The following is a 13,233-nucleotide window of genomic DNA, read 5'->3' as shown; positions in this document are numbered from 1 at the left end:
CTTACTCCACAAGAAGGGGTAAGTGACATTGTAGCAGTAACTGATGTCCACGGGAAGGCCCTCAAGCTACCAAGAAGTCAGTAAGACCTTAGGGATGTTCAGGTAAAGAAGGCACAGCGGAATATAAGGCATTTTGGAAAGATTTGATGTCAAAAAATTCAGACTCAGAAGAAGACCAAAAGGCTACCTTTCAGCCACAACCCCAGAGGAACCAACACCCCTGACGTTTCACTCCCATACAGAGCAGAGGAAAACGTTCCATCACTGATACCTTAATCAAAAAGTAGGGATGTCTTCTAGCCCCAAACCAGAACATAGCTACTGTATATAAAATGTAAATCCTCCTTCAAAAGCTTAAAGTATACTCATGGGTGTACGTAGAAAATAGGGAACAGCAACAGAATTTTGAATTCAGCGTTCTTATTTGATGATATACAAAGGTGGAGAAACAGTAGAGTGTTTTTCAGGAGTTTTTGGAAATGAGATGTATTGCACTGAGTACTTTCTGTAATGTTTAGTGTTTAGCGAACGGCAAACCTAATGACTTGAACATTTAAATCTCTACTGTCACTAGGACCCTGGAGTGCTAGTTCTGGGGCTTCATGCAGTTTGGGGTTCCTGTTTTCTGCGGTAAACCCCTTTCCTAGGAGATCACCTTGAACAGCATGCCATCGAAACAAAGGAACCCAGCAATGAGATTTGTCCATCTGGCCAAATGTCCAGGCCACAGAACAAAAGGAAGGGGTGTTCATGCCTACAATGTGTTAGAATGTGTGATTTATCAGTGTGATGACCATAAATAGAGAAAACTTTGTCTTTCAGAAGAAACCCTCACTCTTTTCCTTTTACCCTATCCACAGCTTCTTAAATTTTTTACATGTTATTTGCATATTATTTTACTTATCATTTACATAGTGTTTACTTTTTTTTTTTTTTAACTACATGTTTTTCAAGATGTGTATGACTTCAGTGGTGGATGACATATATAGTTCCCATCTGTACACACCTCCCAGGCCCTGTAAATAGAAGAAAAACCCTGTCCCTGTTCTGGCTTTTGCAGGAAGGAGGTGCTCTCCTGGTGTGGGAGGCTGGCCCCAGGGACCATGGAAATGGCCCAACATGGATTATAATCAGACTAAGTCAGGGCAAGGCAGGAGCAGATTCCTTGAGAGACGTCGGCTTTCCTCTCACTATCTTTGCCCATATGGAGGGAGGTGATTTTCCTCTGCCTCAGGAGAGGAAGCTAGAGGCCCACGATGGCTGAAATTAACCCACAGAATGGAAATCCTGCTCCTGAGAATGTGTTATTACCAGCCAGCTACCCACTCTCACTGTGTTTCACTTGCTCTCTGAAAACGGAGTTGGAACCTGCCCTCTAGGGTTACGGGCCAGATCCAGGTAAAACAGTGCAGAGAGGGAGTGCTTAGTGCTTGTGGTCCTTGCAGAACTTGCTGCCCCTGGACAGGTGAGATGACAAGGTGCAGGCCAGAAGAAAGACCAAGGGGAACAGGGGCTCAGAGAATGTCAGAGCTGCGGACACTGGCTGCCCCGGTGACTGTCCTAAGACCTCGCCAACTATAAGTGCTTCTCATTTCATGGGCCTCTTGGCATGTGTTCCAGAACATTTATTGGGATTCAGTACGGAAAAACCAGACTTTTAACAATTGAAATCCCTTCCTAGCCAACGCGTGTTGACTTCTTCTCCGTATAAAAGGAAACTCTAAATTTGAGATACTGTGACTTTATTTTCTTCCATACCTTGTTTCTAAGCACAGCAGTTTTACCCTGTGAATAGTTTATGTCTGTTCATGACCAGGTATGTCAGGTCAGCCATGAGCAGCAGAACTTCGTAAAGGCAGGACAATGGTAGGTCTGCAGTGCTCTAGGGAGGGGATATGGTCAGCATCTCCATGATGCCCCACCGTGCACTCCACGAATCACTTAGTAATCTTTAAAACTACAAAAGTCGTGCCCTTTTTCTTCCTATCCAGTTAATTTCTTTCTTTTTTCTATTCTCTCCAAACATAGTTTTAAACTTTTCTCCAATTCTGCTGTAAAGCTTGTCTCCCTTAAAATTTCACTTCTGTGTTTTTCATATTCTCACCCCAAGAGTGAAGGTCATTTTACCCTTATTTCATATTTGTTGGCCAGCTCCATTATTATATCTTAACGTTTATTTTGTACTTGCTATCCAGAATATTCGAAGTCTTCTAATAGAAACGCGATGATAATAAAATTGTACTATAGACGGATGAAATTCAAGACCACTTTCTGACATACTCATTGCTTCTTAGGATGCTATGCATTTTGTATGTAGAATATAAGATAAAATAAAAAGTTACATTGAATAGAGCTGGGTTCATGACATTGGTGTTTCAGTGTTAGATGGGCTTGTAGAAGAGAAAGAATAAACTATCAGAAACAATTTGTGTAAATTAAAAGGAATTCCAGAAGGTCATAAGTTTGTCCTATGTTAAGCTTGACATTTCTGGCTTAATTTATATTGTGGTTGTGCCTTTCAAAGTAACCATGTGGGGTGCTTGGAAGAACAATTAGGAAAGCTTGTGACTGGGATGAGAATATTGACAGGTGATTGTTTAGATGGAAACAAAAGTGCATTTTATGCAGATGATCTATTTCCTCTTTCACACGGGGAATCAAAACTGTGCAGCATGGAAGCACTATGGCCTCAGGAGGAAGAGTCTCGAGCTGGGAGTCCAGCTCCGACTCCAAGGTCTGGGTATAGATCTGAAACAACAGAGGAGTACAGTTTTTAGAGGTGTGGGCCCCTGCCTGTCGAAGAGGGAAAGAGTAGCAGGGCGCACCTGTAGGGCTGTGTGGGGGAAGGTGCGGCCACTCAGGCCATGCCTGGGACAGAGTGACCATGCAGTACCCATGAGCAGTGCTGTCACCACCATGTCTTCCTGATTTGGCCTTTACACCGGGGTAGGGTTTTGCCTGCACCCCCAAACTGCCCCCGGGCTGGTCTCCTCCTCTGTACTCTGCAGATTATATCCCTTGACACACCTTCAGAGGAATGTCTGGGGGGATTTCGAGAGGCATGCACTCTTCATTGACCGGGTGGCAGGGGTGACAGAAATCCACTGCATCACTGCAGCTCTCAGGACAAGATCCACTCTACAGGAGTGGGGGAGCAGCTGTGTCATCAGCAGACCTCTGATTTGTAAACGTAGAGTCAAAACTCTGGCGCTGGGGTGTCTCTGAGAGAAAAGAGAAAGATCCCTTCTTCTGTGCCATGACCTTGGGAAGTCAAAGATAATGAAAATGCCGTTGATAACCGATAGCGATGCTCCGAATATTTGTACCTCGCTAATGATGTTCGGCCGTGAAGCCTGTGAGATCTTGTGTTGCAGCGTGGTTTGGCCCTAGAGCCCTTGCATGCTAACCCCAAGTAGAAGACTAGCCCGTTTGCATGCAGCCGGACGCTGCCCCTGACGACATAAGCATGTGTGAGAGCTTGACCCACGCCACTCTCCCTCGGCTGACGTCTTCCCCAGTCCTGTGTGTGGCCTCATTCACTGTGGTACGTGTATAATACCTTCATCATCAGTTTCACTAACCTGAATGCTCGCTCTCCCGTTTAGCATTCTGCCGAATGGTGCACTCCGCGGATTCACCCCAACCTCTGTCTTTCTGATTTCTTTAGATATTAGGTTGAAAAAGCTTATTGATGAACGGGAATGCTTATTGGAACAGGTAACCATCTTTTTATTACTTTGAGTTCCCCAACAGGCGGCCCCTGAGCCTGAGAACCTTCCCATACTTACTTTCTTGCTTTCTTGGGAAAACCCTAACACATCATGCCTGAAAGCAATTACCAAGCCAGCCTGTGCCCTTACTAGTTCTTTCCACATAGGACATCGCAAGTCATGTGAGGTTCAAAGAGGATGTCCCAACGACTCCAGGCGGGGGGGAACTGAATGTGGTTCGCTCTGTGCTGATTCCTGTTTAGAACAAATATTTATGTAGAAGGGGCTAGATGAACCATCGAGAGGCAGGTGCTAACAGCACTTCGACTTCTGCTGGCTCAGCGAAGTCGGTCTGGGGGGTCCCTCAGTGATCAGCACCCCTTTCCAGAAGGTACTTTCTTCTTGGTGCCGCTGACCAAAGTTGTCGACTTCGTCGCATTCTTCCACCTCCAAAAACACTCACCGACGGTCCTGCTCTTTTTGTGTGGAGGGCTGTTCCTCAGTCCTTCTAGGATCACTTTCTGAGGAAACTCAGTTCCTCTCAGTTTCCTACATAAGCCTAATCAACAGTATTTTGCTATACTGTTTACAATTCCTCGGAAGGTTGCTTTCGAAATCGGGGAAAGCACTCAATGTGGTAGCTGCATTGAGGTTTCTGGGTTCTTCTAAAAACAAGTTTCCATCCTAATTCTGTAGGCATTTCCTTAGAGCAGTGCAGCATACCAGTGGGCAGTCTGTGCCTGAGTTTCTGTTCTGCTCTCTGCTGGCTGTTGGAGGAGGAGGCAGCTTCCATGGGGGCCACAGAGGTCAGAGGTTAACAGGACAGGGCTGGAGACTGCCCATCAGACACCGGAACTTTCTGCAGTCCTGGCTGCTGACCTCCCTTCCGGCTCAACATGACTCCGCCACAGGGAGCAGAGCTGGGCAGAGGCCAGCTCCCAGAGCAGGGGCTCTGTGAGGGAGCACACAGTTCTGTTAGGCCCTCTGGATGGTGCCTGCCCAGCTTCTAAGTGAAGAATGTGAAGGTGACTAGTGCACTGACTTGCTAACAACTCTGAGATAAAAGTTTAAAGTATGTTATGTATAGTCTCCTGAATTCAAGAGGAATTTCAAACTTAGAAATAACTTTTCAGGGGTGCCTGGGTGGCTCAGTGGGTTAAAGCCTCTGCCTTTGGCTCAGGTCATGATCCCAGGGTCCTGGGATCGAGCCCCACATCAGACTGTCTGCTTGGTGGGGAGCCTGCTTCCCCCCTCCCACATACCCGCCTGCCTTTCTGCCTGTGATCTCTCTCTGTCAAATACATAAATAAAATCTTTAAAAAAAAAAAAAAAAGTAACTTTTCACCCAGAGTTACAAAATAATTTCTGCCTGATATGGTGAACCTGATTCCATTTTCACCCATTATGCTCTTACTTCCTGAGAAGAGTACCAATGGGCCGAGGGTGTTCATCTCTTTATTTGGATTGGTTATTAAAGGTGAGAGACACCCCCCGCCCCAACCATGGTGGCTGGTGGATTGTAACCATTTACTAGATTTTTCTTGTACTTGATTACATAACCCCAATCTCTTGGGCACCTGAAGACCCAGGAAATAACCCCATAGCAACACTCAACTGTATTATGGGGCATTGGTTTCTGCACACCTCTTCCTTTGTCATAGGCTCTATGCTCAAATTCTGGCCTCATTTAGAGTCGAGAAATTCACACATTTTATTGGTGGATGTTTTCAGATTAAGAAACTCAAAGGACAGCTGGAAGAGAGACAGAAGAACGGCAAGCTGGACAACCCGCACCCCGGAAATGACATCTTAGAGAACGGGACAGACATTCACGTAATGGATCTGCAAAGTAAATGTCCATCCTCTTGGGGAAGTAAACCCTTTACCTGTCCTGTTTGTGTGATCCTGGGGCCAGGGGAGAAAAACCGTCATGGCCAAGAACACCCGGCGTTCCCCTTGGCCCCCAAAAGCCCTTGAGTACAATAGTGCAATGATGTCTCTGTGTGGGATGGAACTGGAACGAGGCTGGGCAGGTGGGCAGAGTGGGGCTGATCCTGTGTGAGCCCTGGGACTCGAACAGGTGCCCCCCAAATGTGCTCCAAGTTACCACCATATGATACACTGTGAAAAACGGTGTTTTCCAGGCTGCATAGGACTTCAGCCGATGGTATAGAAAAAGTAAAAGGTATTTTTCCATACAAGTAAACTAGAAAGAGGCCTAAAGGGAGATAAAATTACCCGAAGTCTCCCCCCCCTTTCCCTCCCCCAACCACTTCTTTGTGTTCTGTGCTCAGAGGGGCTGTCATGCCTGGCACCTGCCCAACTTGGGCACAGGGAGAGTGCTTGCCTTCTCCTATCTCAGCTTCCCCCTCTCCTTCCCCCCACCCTCCTTACCCTGTGGGGCCATAGGCCAGAACTTCCAGCTTTGCATGCCAATGACTCAGTAGGGGACTTGGATCCCAGGTATTATTGTTTCAACATTTTAAAAAGCCCAAGAGTTTAACAGATTTTCCTTCTCTTTCAACCTTTAGGGGATGCCAACAGACAGATCAGCGACCTCAAATTTAAACTTGCAAAATCTGAGCAAGAGATAACCGCATTAGAACAAAATGTATGTGTGTGTACTTTTAAGCAATAAATGGGGAGTGAAAGCGATGATTAACTGAGGTGCACTTGCTAGAACTCGCCCTGGAGGGCTGAGCGCAAAGAGGAGCAGAGAGTCACCAAGCCAGAAAGGGCTGTCTGTGTGTTTCCTGCAGGGAGAGAAAGTAGGGGAGGGAAGATGACTGGGAAGATTCTGGTTGTTATAATGGATACTAACCCTTTATAAACAATGGCTGTTTCTGGAAAATCACTAATGTGGGCGGGGGGGGGGGGTACTTAAAAATGTTCTTTAAAAATAATTTATTAGAAAGCATTTCACGTGGGGCCATCCCTCTTCCCCAGATTTTCTGCCTCTGTCCTTGGTTGGCTTGCTCTGGTTTCTAGATGGGGGTGTTTATGCCTCTAGCATGTTGGGCCAATCTGGGGCAAGCTGCGTCCTCAGCCAAGGGAGAGATGAAGTTGGTACTCTGACCCCCTCAGTTATGGGTTCCTGTGGCTAGCACTTTGGGGAGTTTTAGAGGAAACAGAAATGAGAATAGCATGCCTGGGACCAGACGAGTTTAGGAAGCAGGCTTTTGGTCTCAGTGGACTGAAAGTCTCAAGTGGGTTGTGGCTGCTCCTGTCCCTCGCCACAGGCCTGGCTGTGGAATGCCATCCTCAAGCCTCCTTCCTTTCCTCTCTATTAGTTCCTGGCCTTTCTTTCTCCCTTGCTTCCTCCCCACCATGCCACCCCAGGGAGAGTGACAAGAGCTGAGGCCCTGGCTGAACCTTTGTCCAGAGCATCATTCTGCCTCAACATACCTCTCCTGCAGAATGGCCCCACGTCGGGGAGGGAGGCAGCACTGTGGGAGCCACGCCTTTGGACTAGGGTCAGAAAGGGGAGGGAACCCTCACAGAAATCAGCACTGGGCTGCCCAGAAGGGCTCACTTGGCTAGAACCTATACACAGCCCAAGGTGCTAGGTCTTAATGATTTGCATGGTCTGTCCTGCCATTTGATAACTTTGCCTTTTGATTCCACATGTGATAAAGCAACTGGAGAAAGAAAACAGGCCTGTTAATTTACACATAGGATGTTTCCCTTCCTTCTAGGTAATAAGGTTAGAGAGTCAAGTATCCCGTTATAAATCGGCTGCTGAAAATGCCGAAAAAATAGAAGATGAACTTAAGGCCGAAAAACGGAAACTCCAAAGAGAGGTAAATTTTCTAGGCTGTTGGCAGGGAAAGAATGGGAAATGATGGTCTAACTGTCAGCCGAGAGAGCTTCTGTCCCTCCCCCCCCAGACTTTTCCCGGGCCTGGCGCCAAAGCCACCCCAAAGGGCCTCGCCAATGCTCCCGGGAGCCTGGGGCTGAATCCCAGGTCTCCCCATGATGGTGGCTGTGGGGCATTTGTAGGTGGCCTCTTCTCTCTTGCTTCTCTCAAGTTCTTCTTGGTCTTTGATTTTCTGCGGCTTCACCCTCGTGCATCCTCTGCAGGTTTCCTACTGTTGATTCTGCTCGGGATGTATTGTATTTCTTGGATCCATGAAGTCTGTCTCTAAGTCAAGTTTGGAAAGTTTTCACCCATGACCTCCTTACGTATTCCTCTTTCCTAGTCTTTCCACTTCCCCTCTGGGGCTCTAACCCTGAGGTGGTGAGACCCTCTCCCTGCAGCTCCCATATCTGATACCCACCTGTCCTGCCCAGCTCCTTACTGCTTTGCTGGTAGGTCTCCCCATTCACCTTTCATCTTTTTAAAGTGTGTGCATTCCTGATGGTTGCTCATTGTATGGTCGTGTATGCTTCTTTGTTAACTGTATCTTTCTCTCTTTAAAGATATTGTACAGGAACACTCTTGTGTTTTCCATGCCCACCCAAGGACTGACCCATGTTCAGTCTTGGCAGCTCAAATTCCCTTGCTGCCTCAGAAGGCTTATCCTTCGTGTGTATGGTGTCTTGTGAAGTGATGCTTGATTTTGATGTGCGGGGTCCTTGGGGCCTGACTTGGGGAAATTTTCTGCAGAGGGGGCTTGCTTCTGCTTCTGCTTCTGCCTCTGCTAGTGAGAGGGGATGCAGGGAGGCTAACCCATGCCAGGACCCCAGGAACCCTCCCCCAAAAGGCCTTTGGATCAGAGGTAGAGCTGCAGTCTCCGTTCTGAGGATGCGTGTCTCCGCAACCACGGGGTGGTCATACCCCGACCTCTCCGCCCTGTGGCCCTGCTGGTGTGGCTTCCACTCTGACCCCCAAGCTCTTGTGGCCTGGGCTCTACGGTATGGCCATCTTGGCCTCTGCCATTCTCACTTTGGTTTCTGAAACCTTGCCCCTGGCTGCCCAGGCCTCAGGGACCAACTCCTCCAACTGGCCGGGGCTCAGCTCTGATCTGTTCACCTCACTTATGTTTTGTCAGACCATTGGGACCCCCACGACTGTGCTGTGTCTGGGGTTGAGTTGTTTCAGAGGAGGGTTGCCTAGTCACTCCTGAGGCCAGGATCTTGTGCCTTGAGTCCCTTAAGGAATAGTTAAGAAATATACACATGCACGCACATAATGCTTATACTACAAGGAGCTCAGTGTGTCCAGACGATGACTGTCCTGTGCAGTGGGATGGAATCTTAGCAATCCTTTTACGTTGGGAGGAAGCGAGTTCCTCAAAGCTGCCTTTCCTCTTTGCTTCCAGCTGCGCTGTGCATTGGACAAAACAGAAGAGCTGGAGGTGAGCAACGGCCACTTAGTGAAACGCCTGGAGAAAATGAAAGCAAATCGGAGCGCTCTCTTGTCCCAGCAGTAAACGTCAGCTCTGTCCAGGAACCCGGTCAGCAGATGGAGAGCATGGTATCGTGGGCTTGCCTCCGTTCCCGTCCCTGGATTGCTGCTATGTCCCCTGCTTCCAAGAGCGTCCAGGGAGCGCTCGGCTCCCACATGCTCCCAAGCCGGCCCAGCCACCGCCCCGGCAGCCACCAGATGCCTCTGACTGCGGACCCCGAACCGGGCTGGGGCCACCACTCCAAATCCGCAGGTCATTTAACAAGCACAGCGGGCCCACGGGAGCTCCGTGTCCCACGACGCAGCAGCCTCGCAACGCCACTGAACATGGCAATCAAAGTAAAGATTAAAATGCAACTTGAGTTTTCTTTTCATGTGTCTTGCTGAAAGTGGAGGGGAAATGTTACAGTGTCGGGACTTCCTTTTGGGGCAGAATCTACAATTGGAGCGACTTTGGTAGTATCTTAGCCTATGCTTTTCATACACAAAACACTGTGGAACCACAAGCCATTACGAAGCAAACTCTTTCACTAGAAACAAGGGGGTGGTCTGGAAGTAAAAGTGACCTTAAGAAGACTCTTTACAGGCAACAAATGAAGCTTTTCTAAGGGATTTTTGCATCAGTTCAACCCTACGAACACTTTTTTCCAGGGTAATTAGGCAGTAGCTCCACTGAAAATGACAGCTTTCCATTCGTACTATGTGACCCTTCTATTTGGACTTGAAGTTGTGAACTCCTTTTAAAGAATGTACTATTAGAAAAATTAAAGAAATGAAATGCTGAAAAATTTTAGTAATGTGTTTTTTTATATTCTTTCTCCACAGAGAAAGAAGATCTTTATTCCGTATTCATTGTTCATGTGTTTTGGATCATCTCTTTATTTTTTTGTGTATATCAAATTTTATAATTTTTCTTTTCCTAGTTAAAATTTTTTCTTTTCCTAGTTAATTTTTCTTTTCCTAGTTAAAAAAAAAAAGTGTATTCTCAACAAATAAGAATAGCGAGTGCACTTATAAGAGTCTTAGAATATAAAGCAAACCGAGGAAGTTAACACACTAAAGTCACCTACGTGATCTTCTGGAGCAAAGTAGAGAAAAGTTTGGTTACTTACAGATTTTTAGTTAGTCCTGTGGATGTTGTACTTCAAGGCAGCTTGGGTCAGCAAGTCAGCTTTTCAGGATATTAGCCAGACAGTGTCACCCAAGTATACCTCATGTTGACACTTGGAGAATCCTGGTGTAAGGGACATGACCTGGGTGTATACCATTGAGACAGCGCTCCTGACATAGTGCTAGAGGTCATGGGGGCCTGTCCCCCAGTACCATCTGGGTCTGGGATACACAAGGTAACATTAGGCACGAGAGGAGTTCATGTCTCCTTGTTCCACAGACAGTTTACAGTTCAGATCTCCTTCCTGAGCACGCCACAGATAAGATCATCCAGTCCCCAGTCACACATTGGTGCCCACAGACATGTTGTAGCTGCTGCATATTCAAGACCCATGTTTTTATTTTTATTTTTTTAATATTTTATTTATTTATTAGAGAGAGAGAGAGAGCACAAGTAGGCAGAGAGGCAGGCAGAGGGAGAAAGAGGGAAGTAGGCTCCCCACTAAGCAGAGAGCCTGATGCAGGGTTCCATCCTAGGACTCTGAGACCATGAGCTGAGCTGAAGGCAGAGACTTAACCCACTGAGCCACCCAGGTACATCAAGACCCATTTTTGTTTTTTAAAGATTTTATTTATTTATTTGACAGAGATCGTAAGCAGACAGAGAGAGAGAGAAGAGGAAGCAGACTCCCTGCTGAGCAGAGAGCCTGATACAAGACTCGATCCCAGGACCCTGGAATCATGACCCAAGCCGAAGGCAGAGGCTTTAACCCACTGAGCCACCCAGCCGCCCCAAGACCCATGTTTTTAATACAGAAACCTACTCTTGCATTGATCCCATGGAAGCACCAACTCTCCACGACAACATGTTTTCTATATTTCCCTAGGATCTGTCAAAACACATTGGTTTCCAACCACTACTAAACACTTCTAACTTTAGAGTTCTACTTCAGGAGCATTAAGCTTTCCAAGTTCTTTCAAGAATGCAAGGGATCAGGGTCCAGCCCAACAATAGAAACTACCAATAATCTGAGCAGCGGAAATTTAATGCAGGGAATGATCAACCCATAGGGAATGAACTACAAAGAAAGGATGGATGAGAACTCTAAAGAATGGCCTAGAGCTGAGGGAAAATACCCAAGAGAGGACAAATTGGGACTGAGACCTCACTAGAGAGCCTGGGGCCATCACCCATAAGGGGACATACAAGTCACAGGGTGCCAGGGATTGACGCCAGCGGGCAGGAAGCCAGGGGCCAGGACTGGGGTGCAAACTTCGCTGGAGGGTGGGCACCCCTGGGTGGCACATGTTCATACCACAGGCTCCATGTGAACAAGAAGGAAGGAAACAGGAAGGGGAGTCCCTGCTTCCTGCAGGGTCCCTCCAGTACCATCTTCTTGCTGTGGTGGGACAGCTAGCACAGAGGAAATGTTTCCTTCCTTGTCTTATCCTTAAGATTTCCAACACGTCATTGTAATACAAACACATTTAAGCAGCACAACCTCCTTATCGAGCCATCACAGATGATACTAAGAGCAAGTACATAGAGCACTCGGATTTATTTGTCTGATAGTTAGATATATATCTTCACTGGATTTTCACAAAAGCCCTGTGAAGTTACAAGACGAGGAGGCCATAGCCCAGGGAGTTAACAGGCTGCAAGTCTTGCCACCACTGGTAAGAGGAGGGCTACTTGTCTCACTGGTCCTGGGAAGATAGCCTGCCCTAAATCTGTGGCTCCAAAGAAGTCAAACCTTCAGTCTCTACCTTTCCCACCAATCTTTACAGAAATAGCAAATCCGTTTTACACACACTTCTGAATCCAGAAGAAGATAGAACAGGATTTTTAAATTTATTTCATAGAATATGAATTTTCCTCAAATGTCGCTATCTGGAATTTCTTGCTGGCTTTTCTCATCTCTGAATTTTCAACCACACACCACTGATATTCTGGGCGGAATCCTTCTTGCTTGCTGGGCAGCTGTCCTGTGCATCAAAGGAAGCTGAGCAGAATCCCTCGCTCTACCCACCAGATGCAAGCCCGCAGTCCAGCCCGCAGTCGCGACAAACGTAGATATTTCAGACGTCACCCAAGGGAAGCACCCTACCCTCCATTGAGAATGATGGCTTTCACCTGAATTATAAAATTGGGAGAAGAGAAGAGGTGGCTGAAAACCTGGACCAGGATGCTTATTGAATGTTTCCTACAAACTGGCCGCATTTTTAGAACTAAAGTGGCATTTAAGACATGTAGGACATAAACCCATTCAAAAGACATTGTAAATGCACAATATCAGTAGATAACGTTAAGTTAAGCACAGTTCAGAACTTCAGTGAGGTGCTATGTTCCATTGTTCATTTCTGACGTCCCATTTCAATCCTCTGAAATGTAAACGAAAGAATCAAAACTTAGCATTGATATTTTTGAAATTTTAGGTTATTATTTAGCAAATATGGATTTCTGCTTTGCATGGAGCTGAGCTCGTGGAGAACACCAAGACAAATGCCCACCTTAAGAAGGTGGTTCTAAGGAAGAGAATGGCCACACATGCAGATAATCACAGAAAAGGGCAGCATGGGATAGCGGGGTGGGAAGTACCATACAGAGATAGCCAGGTTCCAATTTTCAAACTGGGGCATAAGCATCTGGTGTGTTTCTACAAGTGGTCAGGCCAGATGTGGCACATGTGTGCACATGAGCTGCTATCTATTGACCTGCCGGGTTTCCTGTACCTGCAGTCTCATCCCCACCCGGGTATGGAGAGACCTGAGGATCTAGAGGACCTCAGCTCAAGACTGCCCTGTGTCCAAGAGCCTCCCAAGACTAGGTTTCCATCCAGTTACCAGTCCCTCAAGAACCAGGCGGCTGTCCCAAGGCCCAGCCCCACACTTGCCTCCACACTCCTTTCCTGACTGGTGTGATGTCTATTGGTTCCCAATACCCACTGCTTGCTCCTTTCCCCTCTCTATCAGAATAGCCCCCATCTCCACTTACCAGACAACTCCTACTCTGTCCCCAAGCACACTAAATGCTAGGCAAGCTCTGCTAGTCTGAATGGAGTGGCA

General features: G+C 47.0%; 1 protein-coding gene across 10 annotated transcripts in view; it reads left to right on the top strand.

Annotated features, from left to right (window-relative positions):
• LRRFIP1 (LRR binding FLII interacting protein 1) overlaps positions 1 to 9,845 on the top strand; it is a 136,419-nt gene extending 126,574 nt beyond the window's left edge. For 8 of the 10 annotated variants that reach the window (XM_082691024.1, XM_082691023.1, XM_082691012.1 and 5 more), the window contains 5 exons: positions 3,668 to 3,717; positions 5,442 to 5,559; positions 6,242 to 6,321; positions 7,406 to 7,510; positions 8,972 to 9,845. In XM_082691024.1, coding sequence (XP_082547150.1) covers positions 3,668 to 3,717; positions 5,442 to 5,559; positions 6,242 to 6,321; positions 7,406 to 7,510; positions 8,972 to 9,082 — 464 coding nt within the window. In that variant the 3' untranslated portion in view covers positions 9,083 to 9,845. The remainder of the gene's footprint in view (positions 1 to 3,667; positions 3,718 to 5,441; positions 5,560 to 6,241; positions 6,322 to 7,405; positions 7,511 to 8,971) is intronic. The other 2 variants (XM_082691015.1, XM_082691021.1) reach the window with 1 other exon arrangement.
• Positions 9,846 to 13,233: the final 3,388 nt, after the last annotated feature.

The sequence above is a fragment of the Mustela nivalis genome, assembly GCF_964662115.1.
Source record: "Mustela nivalis genome assembly, chromosome: 11".
In the NCBI taxonomy this organism is placed as follows: domain Eukaryota; kingdom Metazoa; phylum Chordata; class Mammalia; order Carnivora; family Mustelidae; genus Mustela; species Mustela nivalis.
Note: the sequence above shows the minus strand (reverse complement) of the source record. Positions and strands in the feature narration are given on the sequence as shown.